This window comes from Heptranchias perlo, chromosome 13, assembly GCF_035084215.1.
Source record: "Heptranchias perlo isolate sHepPer1 chromosome 13, sHepPer1.hap1, whole genome shotgun sequence".
NCBI classification, from domain to species: Eukaryota; Metazoa; Chordata; class Chondrichthyes; order Hexanchiformes; family Hexanchidae; genus Heptranchias; species Heptranchias perlo.
Genome location: NC_090337.1, coordinates 43495487 through 43514829, shown reverse-complemented (window position 1 = coordinate 43514829; position 19343 = coordinate 43495487). Strand labels below are relative to the sequence as shown.

Sequence of the window (19343 nt, the reverse complement as noted above, 5' to 3'; positions counted from 1 at the left end):
TCTATCTCCTTCTCACTATTTGGTGGCCAATAGTGTAATAACTCCTCTATTGTTCCTTAATTCTACCAAATAGATTCTGCCTTTGACCCGTCAACTACATCATCCCTTTCCAGTGCTACATATGTACTCCAATCTCATAGACTGCCTCGCATTTGATCAATAACCCCCCCCCCACCCCCTCCTTTCTTTCCTTCCCTATCTTTCCTGAATACCTTGTAGCCAGGAATATTAAGTACCCAATCCTCCTCCTCCTCTTTGAGCTTGGTCTCGGTTATTGCCTCTATATCATAGTCCCATACGGCGACTTGAGCTTGCAGCTCACCAACCTTGTTTATCATGCTAAGTGCATTTACACAAATGTACTCCAATCTCATAGACTGCCTCGCATTTTCCCCCCTGTCTGATCCCTCCTATTTCTGAACTATTCGTTGCTCTTGTGCTACTTGCCCCTCCCAATTCTCCTCTCCAATATTTCATCCTGGTGCCCATCCCCCTGCCAAATTAATTTAAACCCTCCCCCAGAGCACTAGTTAACCTCCCTTGGAGGACGTTGGTCTGAGCTCCGTTGAAGTGCAACCCGTCCATCTTGAACAGATCCCTACTGCCCCAGAACTGATCCCAATGGCCCAGGAATCTGAAGCCCTCCCTCCTGCACCATTGCTCCAGCCACACATTAACCTGTCTTATCCTACTATTCCTATACTCACCAGTGTGTGGCGAAATCACTTTTGAGGCCTTGCTTTTTAACTTCCTCCCTAGCTCCTGAAACTCTGACTGCAGGACCTCGACCCTTTTCCTTCCTATGTCATTGGTTTCCACATGGACCACAACTTCTGGCTGTTCCCCTCCCTCCTGCCCCCCCCCCCCCCCCCAAATGTTCCGCACCCTCTGTGATGTCCTTTATCCTGGCATGCAGGACTCACGTCGGCGATTGTTCCAACATTTCTATAATATGCATATTTTAAATATTGGTTTTGATTACTATGAAGGATATAAATACGTGTGCTACCTCCTGATACTTTTCTGTTACATTCGTAAGTACAGGATTCGTGCATGAGGTCTAAATTTGCTCAATTATACCATTGATTTGCCTTTTGTCTTCTCCCTTTTGATGGGCACTAGAATTTTTCCACATCAGCAAGCTCCTTTCATAAGCCACCAAAAGGTCACACCCGCCTCAAAACAGCTCTGTTTCCCTGCGTGACTACGGTATAATTGGCTGATTGTGTTTGTGGTGATTGACTCACCCCTCCCCCATCGCAGTCCCAGATAGATGCTGGCTCCCTGAGGAGAATTGCTGCGATCCCCTCTGCTCCTCACAGACGAAGGCAGAGCCATTACGCAGGTTGCAGCTGCAGTAGAAGCATCCATTTTTGTCTGATACCAGCTTCGTGCCTCGCAGGGGTTAGCATTTGTCCTCCCAGATGCTGTAAATTTGAACTCCGTACGACAGCTCTTAATTCTTTTAGTCAGTAGTGGCAGCTTTTCATATGATGCGCTGAGATGGTACACCAGGAGAACTGTGCTTATCAGGTAAAGATGTCGTGATGCGTAGAAAGGTGCACTTGAAGTCTGCTTTGCTCGCTTTCTGCACAGCAGCAGGTTGCTGCATTGTGTATTCTGCTTGTCCTTTGTAATATAGTGTGGCTGGAATGGTGAAAAAAGCAGCTTTTAAATATTTTCTGAAATTTGGCTGTTAGAGTAGAATTTAATGGCAGAATGAAAAGCTTATACAACAGTGCATTTTACTGCAGCATTTATTGTGCGTGCATGTAAGAGAAGGGGAGGGGGAAAGAGGAGGAGGAGGAGAGAAGAGGAGGAATCAAATACAGAGCCAGAGGGAAGTTAAATTCATCAGATTAAGACATTGTTCCAAGACAATATATGCAGTGTCACAAAACATTAATTGATGTTTTAGTTACATAATTATGAAAAAAATTGCATTTGGGACAGTCAGACAGAATGCCCAGTAGCAATTAAAGTTTTTTTTTCCTGATATTACTGTAACTAATGAGTTCATGTCCTCTGGGAATTCTGACTATGGTGGAGAGAATGCAGCAATGTCTCTTTGTAATGTTGTAGTTACTATCTATTGTAAAATGTGCAATAAATATGTGAAAATTAATATGATTTTAGATCTTGCTTTTATTGAGATAAAAGAAATGCTAAATAGGAGTGCATTCCTTAATAATCTCTAAATTGACTTTTGATGGAAACAGATTATGATTGCGTTTCTAAATGGAATAACAATTCTAATAGCAATTTCAGTTCATCAATAACCAAACCATTTCAATACTAAATTGAAGAAGCTAACCAGGGCCACAGAAGTAAGTGACCTAAAGGGAAGTGCTTTGCTTCAGTAGCTGGAATCCTCTGGAGGCCTCTTTCAATGCTCTGTCTGGGCAGCAGCAGACATTTACAGAAAATCCAGACCCTCATCAATTATCAACATACCAGTGCAATGCGGTGCTTCAAAATTGCACCTGTCTACAAAAATTAAAGGTGGTTTTATTTGCACAAGAATAGCCAGACTATTTTCAGGATATTAATTATTTGATCTGCTATAAGAATTTATCTAAACCAATTGTAATGCATCCATTTAATTGGTCAAATGGTTTTCCAGAAAATAGATGGCAGAACTAATATAGTGAAAGCAGTAAAGTAGAAGTTGGAGGATGTCCTGTTTAAAACTGCACAGTACTGTACACAGACCATACTTTCAATACCATGTCCAGATTTGGCCACTGAGCTACAAAGGGGACATTCAAACCTTGGAGGCAGTACAGAGAAGAGCTATTGGGCTGAACACAGCACAAGAGTAGAGTAATGAAGAAAGACTGGAGTAACTTGAGGTCTTCTGCCAGGCAACTGAGAGAAGACCTCAACCAAGTTTATAACATAGTTGATGGTATAAACGGTGGCTAGAAACCCGGTCACACTGCGCCCATTTTTTGCGCGCTAAATGGCCTCCATGCCTCCAATATGGCAAGCAGGAAGCTCACGCCCATTACAAGACAGAGGTGCGCTGACCACCATATTGGTAACTGCCAAAAAATTGGTGCGTGGTGCCCAAACCTGAAAAAGGCATTAGACCCTTCGCATATGCAAATACTTGGCCTAACCCCTATTTGAGGCCCCCACTGGAAGATTGGTTTGCCCTGAGGCAAACAATATATCCCACAATTTATCCTTCAACCAACATAACTAAAACAGATTATTGGTCACTAATCAGCTTGCTGTGTGTAATTTGGCTGTCGCGTTTTCTACATTACAGTAGTGACTCTACTTCAAAAGTACTTCATTGGCCGTAAAGTGCTTTGGGACATTGAGATTGTGAATGGTGCTTTATAAATGCAAGTTCTTTCTTTTCTTTCGAAGCATTTTTAAAAAGTTTTAGACTAAGATGAAAGGTGTCCAAATGCAGCCACCAAATGCAATGCATAATAAAACACACATACACAGAACCCCCCCTTCCCCCCGCCCCTGCTGAGAGTCTGTGTACTTTCATGTGCTTTTGATTTTCACAACCTACATTTGCATCTGAAATAACCAGGTACTGTTTTAAACACACCTTGCAGAGTGATTTTGTATTTTGCATGTGGAGCTTTGTTTAACATAACACAATAGCCCCGATTTTAACTGGGAGCGGGAATTGGGCAGTGGTGGGGAGAGGTGCGAGGCAAGTGACAAACCCTCCCCCAGCCTCAGTGGCACGAGGCCTGGACGATTTTAACTCCTTGGCCGCATCGGCATGCTGTCAATCAACTGACCGCTCGAAACCAACGGGAAGCGGCAGCTGGCTGCATGCGGAAAAGGAATTTGGGGCAACAGGTGGCTGCTGGCTGGCACGAAAGGAATGGTCGCCAGCTTCAAGAGAAATCCCGAGGAGGGGGTTTTGGGACGCTTTCGCAGAAGGGGAAGTGGGGGGTGGGGGGGGCGGAATCTGAGACGGGGAGGCCTGACTTTTCTCTGTGGTGCTCAGAAGGGCACTCTCACTCCTCCTGGCCCCACAAGCAAAGTTTAAAAAAAAACTTAGGTGTTGGGGGTCCTCTTTCCAACCACCCCCCGTCTTCATCTGGTGGGAAAACCATAATGGCTTCCTCGCTCAGGCCACAGTTAAAATTACTGTCAGGACCAGATGACATCATCAGGCACAGATGTGGATATTTAAAGAAGGACCCCACTGACTTCAGGCGGATGTCCTTGCCGCTTGCTCAGAAGAGTAGGTTAAAATTGAAGATGGCAGAATCCGTGTAGGATGTCAGCAGGTAAGTCACTCGGCCAATTTTAACTGTCCACCTGCCCAGATTCCACTGATGGATAGAATTACAATCACCCCCTATGAGTCAGGACTTCACTATTACTAATGACGTTGTGATTCTGTTGTCATGTAGTTCTTTTTTAAAAAAAATTACACTTTTTAAATCTAAAAGTAAGGAAAGAAAGAATTGCCCTTGGTTGTATGGATTTGTGTACCTGCAGGATCAAGTCTGGAATATGTGATGGGTGCCACATTCTATGAACTGAACCATCATTTTGTATTTCACATTTTAAGGGAAATTTATTTTCCACTTTTGTGAACTTAAATCCCTGGGTCTATGAACTGGGCTCTTTCATAACTAGACAATAGCAGCTTTTAAGCTGAATGTACCAATTGACGGTGACGAAAGCAAACACACCCCATAAGGCTGGGAAATTTTTTGCTTTGCCAAATTAGTTTTACAGTGGAGGATGCTACAGCTTGAACAACTGAGACTATTCATTTGACCACATAAAGCAGGCATTGTTTGCTGCATAAGAAAGAGCTGAATATTGATGTGTTTTGAACCTACGCACTTTTTTCTGAATTGGTTAATTGTTTTGTTGGTCGTAGGAACATTTTTTATGTATTCTAGGGCTGTGTTTGGAATGTAACAAAGAGCACAGCAACAAATCCAATTGTGAAGTAACTTGAGATTTTATATATAATGTTATTTCATGAAGGTGATTGTTATATGTCCAAACAGGAGAACAATTTAACAATTATCAGTCAAAATTAATACTTTAAAGAGAAAGAACATACACTGGTGGTGTAGTTGTAGTACATTTTCTTAAAGCAGCATTTACAGAAGGGTGCATTGACTGCATCATTGTGCACATTATATATTAGTTTCAAATGCTTCAAGGTTTGAACAGGTGGATACTAGTCAGATATTGGGTGCACTAGGGGCTATCCTGACTTTTCTGGGGCATTGTTGGATTGAGTTACAGTTTCTATGCACCAGGAAGATGATGGCATTGAGCTTTCATTTCAGTTTAGCATCAGACTTCTCTTTTTACAGGTGTGTTGTGAGGTTGGTGAGGGGAGCTATGCCTCACCTCTGGGGAAAGGGCACTTTTTCATTCTAAGCAGAGGCCATACATCACATACTCAGACCGGCATCTGTCCCACAGGCACATTTCTTTGTGGCAGTATATTTCCATTTTCTACTGGTCTAGTTAAAGTGGACACTTACAGATTCCCAGTGGGTCACTGAGAAACCCAGTTTTTCTCTTTCCCTGTTCCTCACTGATATTTCAAGCAGAAGTAAAGTAATGGAAGTGGAAGTTTGGAGCAAGAGGGGACTTGGGGAGGGGTTACATTACTAATTAAGAATGGCCACAGTAACCCTTGCTCTATATTTCAAAAACAATGGATAGGAATATTTTAAACAGACTATGGTGCATTTCTGTATTAGCAGAGAAGGTCTGTTCCGGCACAAAATCTGTATTTTGTCTTGAGCATACATTGTAAATATCTGCCAAATAGATTTTCTATGGCAGAACGGCTGTTTTCTGGGCAGTTTGCAATTATTAATATATATCAGAGCTATACTGCACAGTAAGGCTGCCTCCAGTCAGATTTATTTGTAACAAATGAGATCTATCAAACTGCTTAATTATTGACAAATTATTGAACAAGTGCATTATGTAATGGGTGGCGTTTGCTTATCGCTCTGCTCTCTGATTTAATAGCTGTGTGCTCTGACTGCAGCATCATTAATCCTGGGTTGGATAGTGGCAAGTATGAGCAGTAGCTATTGAATAACCTGAAAGAGATTGTATTCAGTGTCATTACCCATGTATTGTATGTAAGCAGTAGACGCACTCAAGTTTACCAAGTAATGGTTTATTTTTCTGTCTTTGATTTTATAAGTAGAAAGCACTGGCTTGAATTTCTTCCAGGCTTTTGTTTAATGCAATGACATGACTTGTTTCGTATGGCTGAAGTTGTTTGATCAAGAACACCATATAACCAACCCTAATTTCTGTAATTGATAAATGCTGCAGGTGCACAGGCTTGAGTGAACACAAGTAGGTTAATTTGGGCATAAATAAGCCTTAAAGATCAGCTTTTGCTTGTACATTTTTATCTGCAAATATGTTTTAGTTTACATCTTCTATGAATAAAACAATGCAGTATCACAAGATCTGCTGGTCGTGTACCCCTTTAGGTTCAGGTATAGACACGTACAGTAGCAAGTCTATTGCAGCCATCTATTTATATTAAAAAAAACCTGCCAGGGAAACTAGGCCACACAGCGAAGGATGGGAATTCACTGTCCGCTCCCTGTATCGGTCTGGTACTGTGATATATGGGCCGATTGAAAGGTTTGTAAAGTTCTATATTTTTGTTAAACTGATTTGTTATTATGTGGTGTTAGCAGTACTCTTGCCTCTTAGTATGTTGCTAAACAATTTCATTTTGGACAGAAGAGCTCTTTAGGCCATCTATAGTTCACCTCCCACTTCCCCCTGTGATCCTGCATTGTTAATGTTTTGTAATGTTGATAAGAGCAAATTGCTACAGGGATCCATTTTGGTGATGAACATTGTCTTTGTGAAGGCTATACATTATTTCTTTAATAAAAGTTTTCACTATTTGCTCCTTTTTAGCAGCACTCTGCCAGTGAGATACCCTAAATCCGTAGAAGTTCACAGCATAGAAGGAGGCCATTTGGCCCATTGTGTCTGCTAGAGCAATCCAAAATTAATCCCAATGCCCCACTCTCTCTACTTAACCTTGTATCTTTCCCTGTTTCAAATATTTATCCAATTTTCCCTTAAAAGATATAATGATCTCTGCCTCAACTACTCCCTGTGGTAAAGAATTCCACGCTCCAACAATGTGTAAAGACATTTTTCTAACCTCTTTCTCGCTCCCTTAGTGATATTTTAAAATTGATGACCCTTTGTCATTGACTCCTGAACCAGAGCAAATAGTCTTTCCCTATACACTCTCAGAATTCTTCATAATTGTAAAATCTTTATTAAATTTCCTATTAGCCCTTTCTGCTCCAGTGGGAGCAGTCATCATCCTGGTGAATCTGCGCTGTATGCTCACTTTGCTTTTAATATTCCTTCAATAATGGGGCACCCAAAACTGCGAACGGTACTCTAACTATGACCTAACCAATGTTTTGTATAAGCTTATCATTACTTCTTTAACTTTGTACTCTGTGATCCTATTTATAAAACCCCAAATTCTATTGGTCATTTTTATGGTTTTATATAACTGCAATCACATATTCAGTAATTATGTATTTGAACCCCTGTTTATCCACATCTTTCAGTGTCTTTCCATCAAGCTTGTATTCTCATTCCTTGTTTTTCCTCCTAAGTCTATTACCTCACACTTATTCACATTGAATCGCATCTCTCACTTGTCCGCTAACCTGCCTGTCTTCCTGAAGTCTTTTACATCCTTCTCACTGTTTGTTTGCCAAATTTCCTACATATATATGGACTCACCCCTGGGGTATGCCATTCTTTGTTTCCTGTCCATCAGTCAATTTTTATTCATGCTGTCACATTTCCTCTTGCATCATATGCCTAAAATTTTCGAAGAAGCCTCTTGTGAGACACCTTATCAAACACCTTCTGAAAATCCATATACACAGTGGGGTAGATTTTCAACTCACTTCCCTACTTAAAACTGACATGGCGGATCGGCCGTCTATTTGAGACCGTCCGATTTTTATTTCCAAATGTCTCAGGCTGAACCAGACTTTTCATAATCTCAGTGTCCCATTCAACCCCAAGCTGAGCTTCTGCCCCCATATACCCTCCATCTCCTACTTCCACCTCTAACATTACTCACCTCTGCCCCTGCCTCTGCCCATCTACCACTAAAATCCTCATCCATGCCTTTGTCACCTCCAGATCCAACTATACCAATGCTCTCTTGGCTGGCCTCCCATTCTCACCTCAGCTCATCCAAAAACCTGCTGCCTGTATCTTATCCAGCTCCAGGTCCCACTCACCTATTACCCTGTTCTTGCTGACCTACATTAGTTCCCGATGCCCATCGTCTCCAAGTTAAAGTTCTCATCCTCTTGTTTAAATCCTTTTGCGGCCTTGCCCCTCCCTATCTTTTCCAGCTGTACACCCCCCCCACCTCCAAACTCCCTGTTCCTCTGAATCTGGCACTTAGTGCATCCCCCCCACCCCCCAACTTCATCCCACCATTGGCAGCCATGCCTTCAGCCACCTGGGCTCCATGCTCTGGAATTCCTTCCTTAAATCTGTCTGCTTCTGTCGCTCCTTCTCTTCCTATAAGGGCCTCCTTAAGATCTACCTCTTTGACCAATTTTTGGTCAGTCCTCCTAATATCTGCTTGTTTGCTTGGCATCCATTTTAGCCTGATTACATGTCTGTGAAGTGCTCCAGGACCTTTATCTACATTATAGCTGCTATATAAATGCAAGTAGTTGTTATTGTTGCTAAAATATTCACTTCCTTAAAAAAATAAACTAATAACATTTTGAAAACTTTTCCATTAAGAACAGAGGCTAATTACATCACTCATGTTGTAACATTTGTCTTTGAAAAGCTAATTACGTCACGTGTCATAGAATAAGTGTACAGTCACCAGCTATATTATTAAAGTGCATTTCTCACTTAAAATTGGCTTCAGGCCAAATCTGAGACACGCTAGCAACCCCAAACCCACCAGTGCTGCAGTCCCTGCCTACCCCATACTCATTTCCTCCCCATTCCCCAGGCTAGTGCTGCTATGCACTGGAATCCTCAACCTTTACCAGTGACAAACCCCTGTTCCTCCCCCAGTACTGACAGACCCAGAAATCAATCCCCACATTCCATCCCCCTCTTTCCTGTGATACCCAACTGCCATTTCCCCTCTGCAGCACTGCCCAGTGCCACCCCATCAGTGCCACCAAAGCTCAATACCCCCATGATTGCATTACAACCCCATCCTCTCAGGTGCCAAACCCTGCATGCCCAGTTTCAATATGTTGCATGTTGCCTACTATCTTGAGTATCCTGCAATTTAAAAAAACGTTAAGCGATTAAAAATCAAACACACGGGTAAAGGAACATAAAATGACAATCCAGGTTACTCACATAGTTTTCATGCAAAAATGAACAGTTGAAGCACAGCAACAGTAGAAATCCCAGAATACCATATAAAAGTGTTCATTAATTAGGAGTTCTGATAGTACATTGTGTTACAGAGTGATGTACATGTGTATCCTCCGACTCACCATGAGCAGCACCACTGTGTAGTTATTTTGAAGAGACAATATAAGTACAAACTGTTGCACATTGTCCTTGAACGCTGTTCTCCAGGCCCTTTTCTCTCCCCCTAAGTAGTGAAGGTTTTAGAGTGTTAATAGCTAGGATTCCCCATTCTGTTGATGCACGATGATGTCCTTTTGAGACATTAAATAGTGGAGCTTCTTATCTTCCCAAAATTGCTAATCAATAATCCACTGCAGATATAACACTGTTCTATCTGTAATATATACCCAGTTTTATTTTCTGGTATCAACAACAGATAAATTACTCCACACTTGCAATGAAGAGGCTGCAGTCACTAATCCTTCAGGGTGCGCATCGTCATATATTAACTGTAGAGAGTGTCCTGGCTGCTATCAAGTGCTTTGACATTTGAAGAACAAATTAAAGCTGCTTACATCAACTTCACGTAACCTTAAATTTAGTAATTGTAAACAATTTTACAACACCAAGTTATAGTCCAGCAATTTTATTTTAAATTCACAAGCTTTCGGAGGCTTCCTCCTTCGTCAGGTGAACGATGTGAAGGAGGAAGGACGAAGGAGGAAGCCTCCGAAAGCTTGTGAATTTAAAATAAAATTGCTGGACTATAACTTGGTGTTGTAAAATTGTTTACAATTGTCAACCCCAGTCCATCACCGGCATCTCCACATCTTAAATTTAGTAATATGTAGGAGTAATTTTAAGGCAATGATTCCATCATATTTTGGGTTTTGGATGACTGTTATAAACTGCTGAAACTTTGTTCTCATTGCTTGACAACATCTGAATCCCTTCATGAGATTACTGCTCCAAGTGCTATGTGTTTGCAGTGTAAATTTGCATATGAAGCCATTCCTCGCCCCCTGAAGAATAGCAGGCAGTAGCTCAGAGATCAGTGGTAAGCACTGCTGCCAGTCAAATGGAGCTTGATCCTTGTACAGAGAATGATTCTCAACTGAACTCAAAGCCAGTTGAACATTTTTAAGTTTACTGTATCGGCCAGCATTGATCATAATGTATGAAGTTTTTTTTTAAGTGTGCATTCAGTATGAAGTTCGCCATACTGTTCTCAAAAATGAATTGTGAATTTGTTGGTAACATGGTCTGATCCAGGACTGCAAATACCTCTCCATTTCTCCATTTTATTGCTCTGTCAGTAACACTCGGTGAGCCAGACCCGATAGAATGGAACACCTGACAAAGTGAAACTTGTCCTGGTAAACAAGACTATGTTAGCAAGAGTCTGTGCTATAATATTTTGTGTAGTTTGTAGAATACAGAGCATAGCCTTGAGTATTTTTGCTGGCTGCCATTAGCATATTGTTAAAAGAGCATTTGTCAAATAAAACTCCATTTACGAGAATTCTAGTATGTGAAATAGACCTGAGGTTTGCTCATACTCCCCTAATTCAACACAGCTTATTGAGTTAGAGATGATTTCACCTATAGATGAAGTCAGATTTCATTACACAGAGCCAATCCTGTGCTCCTTTGGGAGAAAGAGACCTATCTTCAACCAGTCTTTTTGAAATGGCTTCTGACAGAATGGTGACTCCTATTGGCCATGATTTCATTAGGTGACACATTCTCTTTGCTATGCCATGGAGCCTTCTGTTTTGTAAATTGTGCATGCTGACATGTAAGAATCTAAGATAACTGAGTGCTAAAGACGTGTTGTATAAAAGGCTAATGACAAACAAATACCATGCATTAGGAATGCTGATGTGGATCCTTCTGTTTCTGCTACATCTTTAGGATGTACAAGGCCAAGTAAATAATCTAGACATTTAATTCAGTCAATTTTCTTACATAAATGTAGACTCTTTGAAACAAGAGTATTGGGTCAAATAAAAGAGCTGATTTCTGCTGAACAGCTAAGCAAATTTTTGAACTCTGCAATTTTTAAATTGGTTGACCTACATGTAGGTATTGGATATAGTTAAACTCTCCCATGTGATGCTACTTTTTCAATTGCAGGCTTGTTGTGTTCCTCTCTGCCTCCGGAAATGAACAAATGTTTAAAATATTGAGCAAAAAATCCTTTTATGCAGTTATGTGCCGATGTTATTGGCATTTAAATGATATATCCTATGACCTGCTGATGTGTCGCATTTATATGCAGTGACCTGACCATAGAAGATATAAATGTCACATAAGTTATGTGGTATCCTCGTCAGCTCAAAATACTTCAACCAGCAATAGTTCTCCCAATTGCTTTGGCTGGTGAATGGGTTAAAACTCCATCTACTTTTTCCAAAACTTGCAGTGTTCTAAATCTTTTTGTCATCAAGCAGCTAAAATAACTTATAAAAGTAACTTGACCTTTTAGATTTCTTGTAAACTCTAAAGTGCAGTAAGTAAATAGTTAGTTATTTTTCTGAAATTTTTAAAAATCTCATCTCATTATTCCCCCTTCCCAAGCAATTGAGGACAAATTCTGTAACATATAAGCATATCTTTCTTAGGGAAACACGTTATTAATTCCACAAACTTAACTGCAATCTACTTCATCTCTAATTGTTTACAGTGGAGCATGAAAGTTTTTTTTAAAATTATCCAACCGTGCCCCTCCCTCCCTCCCTCCTTCCTCCTGTCATGTTTTGGGTTTGTATGCCAGATATTTTCTTGGGCTAAGCATCATCAATCATTCCCCAAAGCAGACCTCGCATCCCGTATGATCGAGTAAACCTTATTCTGACCTATGTCTAAATGAACAATAGCGAGATTCTGGGATTGTAACAGTAAACCCTTACTCTGTACACCAGCCATTGGAATGTACTGTGCTACCATGTAATTGTCCTCTCTTTAAAAGGCAGACTAAATATACATTCCATCAGACTCAGACCAAGGCTCTAAACCAACAGATGACTTATATAAAAAAAACAGGTAAATGAGTGGTATACGCTATAAATCGTATACTCACCATCCCCTCGATACATAAGTTAATAAAGATGCAACTCACTTTCGTTCTATACATAGACTTTGAAACAAACGTTCACCTCTTGTGTTGCGAAACATGCTGGAGTTTCAAACTGGCTTAGCTTCTCTGCTGGCTGTCACAAATTTAAACACAAAACCGTTCCGGCGGAAAAGCAGGTCATGCACCTGGAAACTGTTTACTGACTGTAGGGGTGAATTTCCTCAGGGCCTTTCCCGCTTCACCGCCATAACTTTGGTGGAAACCCGTTTACGCACATTAATGGGGTTTCCACCAAACTTCTGCCAAAGTTAGGGCGGCAGAGTGGGAGAAACTCTGAAGAAATTCTCCCCCAGAAAGTCAATCCAGATAGATCATTAATATCCTTTTGAAGATGTACTTAAACAAAAGGCTGCATTTCTCTTATTAATATTCAATGGATAGCCAATCTTTGACAATGGCATTCAAATGAAATTTCGGGTCATTTAACCCAGTTAGCCTCCTAGTCTCCTTTTCCCTAACAATTTGCACCTTGTATTACTGCAGCCAACCTATCTGGTATCTGAACTGATGGCTCTTCCTTTGAGAAATACCATATGAGACCATGGGTCATTAACCCTCCTGTGCTGTTTCCAAGTTGAAAATTCAGTAGAAAGATCCATTTTTGTGACCCTAAAAAAAACCTGATTGTAACTGCACCATGGATATCCAGACATCGGAAGCAATGGAGAAAAGGGCAAGCAAACAAATAACCAATTAAGGCTTCTGAGACATCAGGAGAGGCTGAAGCGCCTGGAATTGTTTACAGTGCAGAAAAGATGACTTAATGGGGATAATATTCAAGACTTTGAGAATAGATAAATTGAACCCTGATAATATGTTTTAGATTGCCACAAACAATAGAGCCACAAACACAGGCTCAAGTTTCGAAGAAGGGAGTTGGAGATAGTTTAAATATAACTATTTTACGCAGAGGGTGGTGAATACGTGGAATGAACTACCCAGAGTGGCAGTGGAGGCAGACAGCATGAAAAATTTCAAAGCAAATTGGATGCATATTTGAGGCAGTGATTGACAGGTATTAGTTTTTGGGACTGGTCAGATGGACTGCAGAGTTTTCCACCCATGTTCTTTCTTACGCTTCCATGTAAATCATATCTGCAATCCAATGAACTAAAATATTCAAATTCCAGCAAATAAATTCTGCGATATAATTGGGAAGGGATGTGATTTTCAGGCTTTTGTTTTGTTTTACATTGTGAATGCTCCCACAGTCAAAAACTGATGCCTTGATTTAAAAAAAAGCTCACATCTCAGGGCACATCCCTCAAGATTGCTCAACTGAGAGAAGTTTTCAGCTTGTGAAAAGTGGCAATGACCAGCCAGCACCAGATATCTTGCAGGGTTTCTTGTAGGTCACATATTGTGCTTCGCAGGACTTCTTTAAAGAGGTGCTGTTTAACCTGGTAAAATGTCTCAAATAACAAATGACTAGGTTTGTAAATCAAGGAATGCATGATAAAATCCACTGCCTTGACAGTTATTGATGTGACCTAAATTGGTAAAGCTTGTTGTCTGAAAAGGGGAAAAAAAGAAAGATTGCACTGCTGGAGCCGCAGTGGGCTTGTTGCATAGACCAGTATTGGAAGTTACATGTGCAGAGCTATGAATCAACCCTGCCCCAAAACTGCCCAATAACACTTCCTTAAGGAGCTTGTGTTTGAGGTGGTTGCCTTCCACAGGATGTACAGTACATTGAAAGATATATTAAGTGATGGGATTGAAATCCTGTGCAGTAGTTAATGTTGCATTACATCAAACTCTCTTTAAATCTATTTTTAAAGGCAGTATAGCAACTATAATGGAAACAACAATTTCACTGACTGATGGATACAGGATACCTTCATAGCAGAGATCCATTTTTTAAAGTTTCAAACAATTGAGACTTTAAGCATTGATTAAAAGCAAAACTATTTTATCCAACATTTTCCTTCAATGGGTGTACAGGTTGCAAGTTAGCTGTTTTTTCTGTTATTTGGGAATTGCAAACTCTATTTTAATGCCTTTTGAAGTGTTTAAAAGCTCTAAAACAGAACTTGAAGTTTAAACAAGGGCAGGTAGAACTTGAAACTAATGCTAATGCCCTGGCCAATGTTTGGGATACTGGTGAGATCCTGTCTTTCTAGTGAGGTATTAAATCAAAGTCCTGGCTAAGTCAGTGAATGATAAAAATCCCATAATATCAATCTCCAAGTGGCAGGAGGAGCTTGACTAACATTCTGTCCAGCATTGCACATCCTCCAGTACCAAATGTCATTTGGCTGGTAGACTGCTCGGATGGAAAGTCTTATATTTTATTGGAAAGGGTAGGGTTTGAAGAAGGCATTACTCCTAAGACCATTTAAACACAGTGTGCACTTTAATCAAATTGCTGTGATGCTTAACTGATATTAAAAAAAAGTCAGCCCTTGAGGTTCTACGATGCATATACTATGGCTGTCTCAACCTTTTTAATCTAATAGTCTTAGATATCTTCCTTCATTGTAGACCATTTTAAGCATCTTTTTTATTGATTGTGTAAATGCTTATGAGCATCTGCAGTGCAGGAATATGACAGCTATAAACTGGTGTGGACAGATAAGCCACTGCAGAAATGCTTTCATTGTAATCGTGTGTCTACCTCATGATTAACTGAGTACAGGGATATGATTCACCTGTCAGCTGACTTTAATTGATTCTAAATGGACCCGATTATGAAACCTGCAAGTGTTCATACATACATTATTCTTAGATTATCTCTCTCTCTCTCTCTCTCTCTCTCTCTCTATCTATAGATAATCAATTTAACAAATTATGAAATGCCCTTTTGTATTGTGTGCATCGTCATAAAATATTATTGGTAAACAAGAAACTGTCTTCAGTTTCAAATTTGATTTTCTAGTTTACAAATTATTTTAAAATACTTTTATCGTGAACCAAACACGTCTGTCAAATATGAAACTATGTAAATTGAAATTGTACCAAATGCTACTTAGTAAATGATTAATATAGTCAGTAATTGTAAATACTGCAATGAACAGAAGAATACTTATGAAATTGTGTAATATTTATTAAAATCTTATTGTTAAACATTTTATGATATTGCTTTATGAGGCAATTCAGTTTTCAAAGCTTTTTCCACATAATCTGAAATAAATCATTTAGCCTCAGAAACAAACTAGATAGAGCTCTTGTATTCATGAAACTCCATACAAACTCTAGTGAAATAGCCCACCCCAAGTCTTTTCTATCGGGGGAAAACATTGCAATTAATTGAGTAGAAAAATACTATCAGCGAGTAACTTCATTATAAATCTGGTCCAGTTTAGTGGCAGATGTGCAGATGCGACTGTGCTCTCTTACTGATTTGTCTGCAGAAAGGCTGCTGGATCTAGCAATCCTGTGACCAGCAAAAGTGAGGAGAAATTGAAAGAAATACAATGCTCTCCCATCTATCTTCCTAGAGAGAATTTGGCAGTACAATTGCATCATCCTTCGAGCAACTGTTGAGTTATTTTGTTTCTTTTTTTTTTAAAAAGGTATTAGATTTAATGAAGCAGTTTCTGTGTGATGGTGTATAAGACCCTAACCATGATCTGCTGTGCTGTTTAATAAATTGCTTTGCTTTAGGTTCTGAAAGGAATGTTGTGGTCTTAAGATAAGATTGATATTCAGTGCTTATGATTATAATTCCTCAAATCGGCTGGACATCTGCTTGACATTTTTGTCTAGTTTGGTCATGTTCTGTTACTGTTGGTTTGCATCGGTTATCCAAGACAAGTCTGCACAGCCCTGATGATTGCTAGACTGCGTTCAGTCTATTTTTATCCCATAGTAACCGTGACAGGGGGGGAAAAGGACTGCCTTTCTCATTTAGCAGCAACGCAGTCTACTTGCAATGAATTCTGGGTGTAATCAACTGGCAGCAGCTCAAAAGAAAGCCTTTTCCTTTATTAGGTAAAAGCCATATACCGACCGTTGAGTTTGCTTAGAAGGGGATTCTGACAGGATTTGTTGTGAGGAAGGTGTTGGATGACAGCAGGGAGGCCTAGGCCTCTAACAGGCCAGAGTACTGCTAAGGCATTAGTCTTTCTGTCGAACTACCTTTGCAGCATGGTGTGAGGAAAAAGTGAACAAGCCCAGGAGTTTGTCCTACTGGAACCGAATGCAAAACTACCCAAAGACTTTTGCTAGAGTTTAATTCTGAAAGCAGCATACTTCTTTTTCGTAAGAGAACAAGAAGCAGAGAAACAACCAAAAAATGGTGAAAAAGCTCAAATATCTTTAGTTATGGCTGAAGTGAAATAATTCTATTTGCACATGTAAACTCAAGTCCCCATGAGAGCACTGTGGAGTTTAAACCGCTGCAGCATGTCCGTGAACAGTGAGGGCATAAATACGATCTTCAGGAATGTGACAGCTGCAGATCTGGTGGCCAATTATAAAAAGGTAAGTCTAAAAGTAATTGGATAACTTCACACTTGGCTCTTTTCTCTGTAGCAGTTGAGTCAAGTTCTGGAACTTTGATCTATTGGTTGGAACCTCTATGTATTGTCTCTGGGCTATTTGCTGGATTGAAAATCAACTAGCGAACAATTGTATTTCTTTCACTTAAATTTTGAAATCATTAACTCAACTTTTTTTTGGTGCAGGCCCACAAATTACCAGATTTATTGAATTCAATTTCACAACTTTCTGTGGTAGGAATATATAGGCATTTAATATCAGTAATGTGGTAGTGGGAACACTCAGGGGTAAATGTACTAAGAAAATGTACATCCATTTGCTACATAGAAGTATGATATGGCATTATCCTGTACTTCCTTTTAGCCAAAGGAGGGACATACAAATGTTTTGCTGTAGTGGTTATGGTATGGTAAGCTAAAGTTAATTAATATAACAGTGGTAGCTGACAGAAGGAAATGAATGTTCTGGGCCAAAGTAAGTTTTTTGTAAAATATTGACAGGATAATGCAGCTAGTGGGGAAATGTGTAGGAATAGAAAAGCAGAATATTTTTTAAAAGGTGAGAAACTAAGAAATGTTGGTAGTCAGAGGGATTTGGGTGTCCTTGTACATGAATCACAGAAAGTTAATATGTGGGTACAGCAAGCAATTAGGAAGGCAAATGGTATGTTAGCCTTTATTGCAAGGGCGTTGGAGTATAAGAGTAAGGAGGTCTTGCTGCAATTATATAGGGATCTGGTGAGATCACACCTGGAGTACTGTGTACAGTTTTGGTCTCCTTACCTAAGGAAGGATATACTTGCCTTTTGAAGGGGTGCAGCAAAGATTCACTAGATTGATTCCTGGGATGAGAGGGTTGACCTATGAGGAGAGATTGAGTAGAATGGGCCTATACTCTCTGGAGTTTAGAAGAATGAGAGGTGATCTCATTGAAACATGTAAAATTCTTAGAGGGCTTGACAGGGTAGATATTGAGAGGCTGATTCCCCTGGCTGGAAAGTCTAGAACTAGAGGTCATAGTCTCAAAATAAGGGGTCGGCCATTTAGGACCGAGATGAGGAAAAATTTGTTCACTCAGAGGGTTGTGAATCTTTGAAATTCTCTACCCCAGAGGGCTGTGGATGCTTAGTTGTTGAGTATATTCAAGATTGAGATTGATGGATATTTGGACACTAAGGGAATCAAGGGATATGGAGATATGGTGGGAAAGTGGAGTTGAGGTAGAAGATCAGCCATGATCTTATTGAATAGGGGAGCAGGCTCGATGGGCTGTATGGCCTACTCCTGCTGCTATTTCTTACATTCTTTCAATAGCTGTACAGTTGCAGTAGTATTGCTGTTAACACCATCATACAATCCTTTATTTGCATTCTCAACTCTGACAGGTTATCACTTATTTTGCATCCTTCAAACAATGATTATATTGTGAAAACCAGAAGCAAATCCAACATGTGTAATTCACCATATCAATAGAACATGGTTGGAATTACTATACAGCCTTACGTGGGGCTCCAGTACCATTTCTAGCAGGTTCTGGTCCAAAATTGGAGAGTCCAAACCATTCAAAGTCCTCAGTAGTCCATTCTTGATCTTCCATTCCAGCATATACCTTGCTGGGAATAGCATTATGACAGCATTGTGACAATATATCGGGTAATTTTATGAGTCCATGCTGTCAGCTGGAAACATCACAGAGCAGAAATTTGGGTGCACACTGCCTACGATTTTCTGACCATTGTTGGAAAATTGTGGGCGGTGTATGCTGGAATTTCTAATATGTGCTCCCTGTAGGGGAAACTCCCCGCCAGGGGTGTAGACTTGTACAATTACCCCCATCGTGTCTTCTTAACGTGATTCTGGCCATATTTCTCTTTCTCCCATGCTGTCCTTTCTTGAAGATACTTGCTGGGAATTTCCTGGGGGCTCCTCCCACTCTGCCACCGTAACTTTGGAGGAAATGCTTTTTACATGCATAAATGGAGTTTCCATCAAAGTAGGAGGAATCCTGGGGAAATTCCCGGAAGCTGATGTTTGTGGGCTGGCATGTATGTCATATCTTGCTTAACTGAACCTAGGTATTGAATCTTGTTGAGCTATTGACTGTGACAGAGCCCATTCTCTCCTCAACTTTTGTCTGCACGAACACACTTTCCAGAAGGACTTGATACTGGTGGAAGAAAAACTTCCATCATACAATTTAGCATCTGGGTTGGAGGAGAAATGTTCAGACACCCACACATGAAAAAAGTGAAACTAACCAATGTTAATTGCTTATGAAGTTTATTTGCAATATGTTTCATTGTTGATAGCTTTAGGTCCTTCTGGTTAGAAGTGCAAGACCGTTTTCATGTAATCAAACACATCAATGAGGGTTTAATCTA

The 19343-nt window shown here is 40.2% G+C and overlaps 1 protein-coding gene across 3 annotated transcripts in view; it reads left to right on the top strand.

Moving 5' to 3' along the window:
- Positions 1–19343, top strand: part of schip1 (schwannomin interacting protein 1) — a 160517-nt gene that overhangs the window by 68712 nt on the left and 72462 nt on the right. Inside the window, exon 1 of one of the 3 annotated variants that reach the window (XM_067995388.1) lies at positions 16376–16945. The exons of the other annotated variants lie outside the window; for them this stretch is intronic. Coding sequence (XP_067851489.1) covers positions 16835–16945 — 111 coding nt within the window. The 5' untranslated portion in view covers positions 16376–16834. Of the gene's footprint in view, positions 1–16375; positions 16946–19343 lie in introns of those variants that run through there. 3 annotated transcript variants of the gene reach the window in all.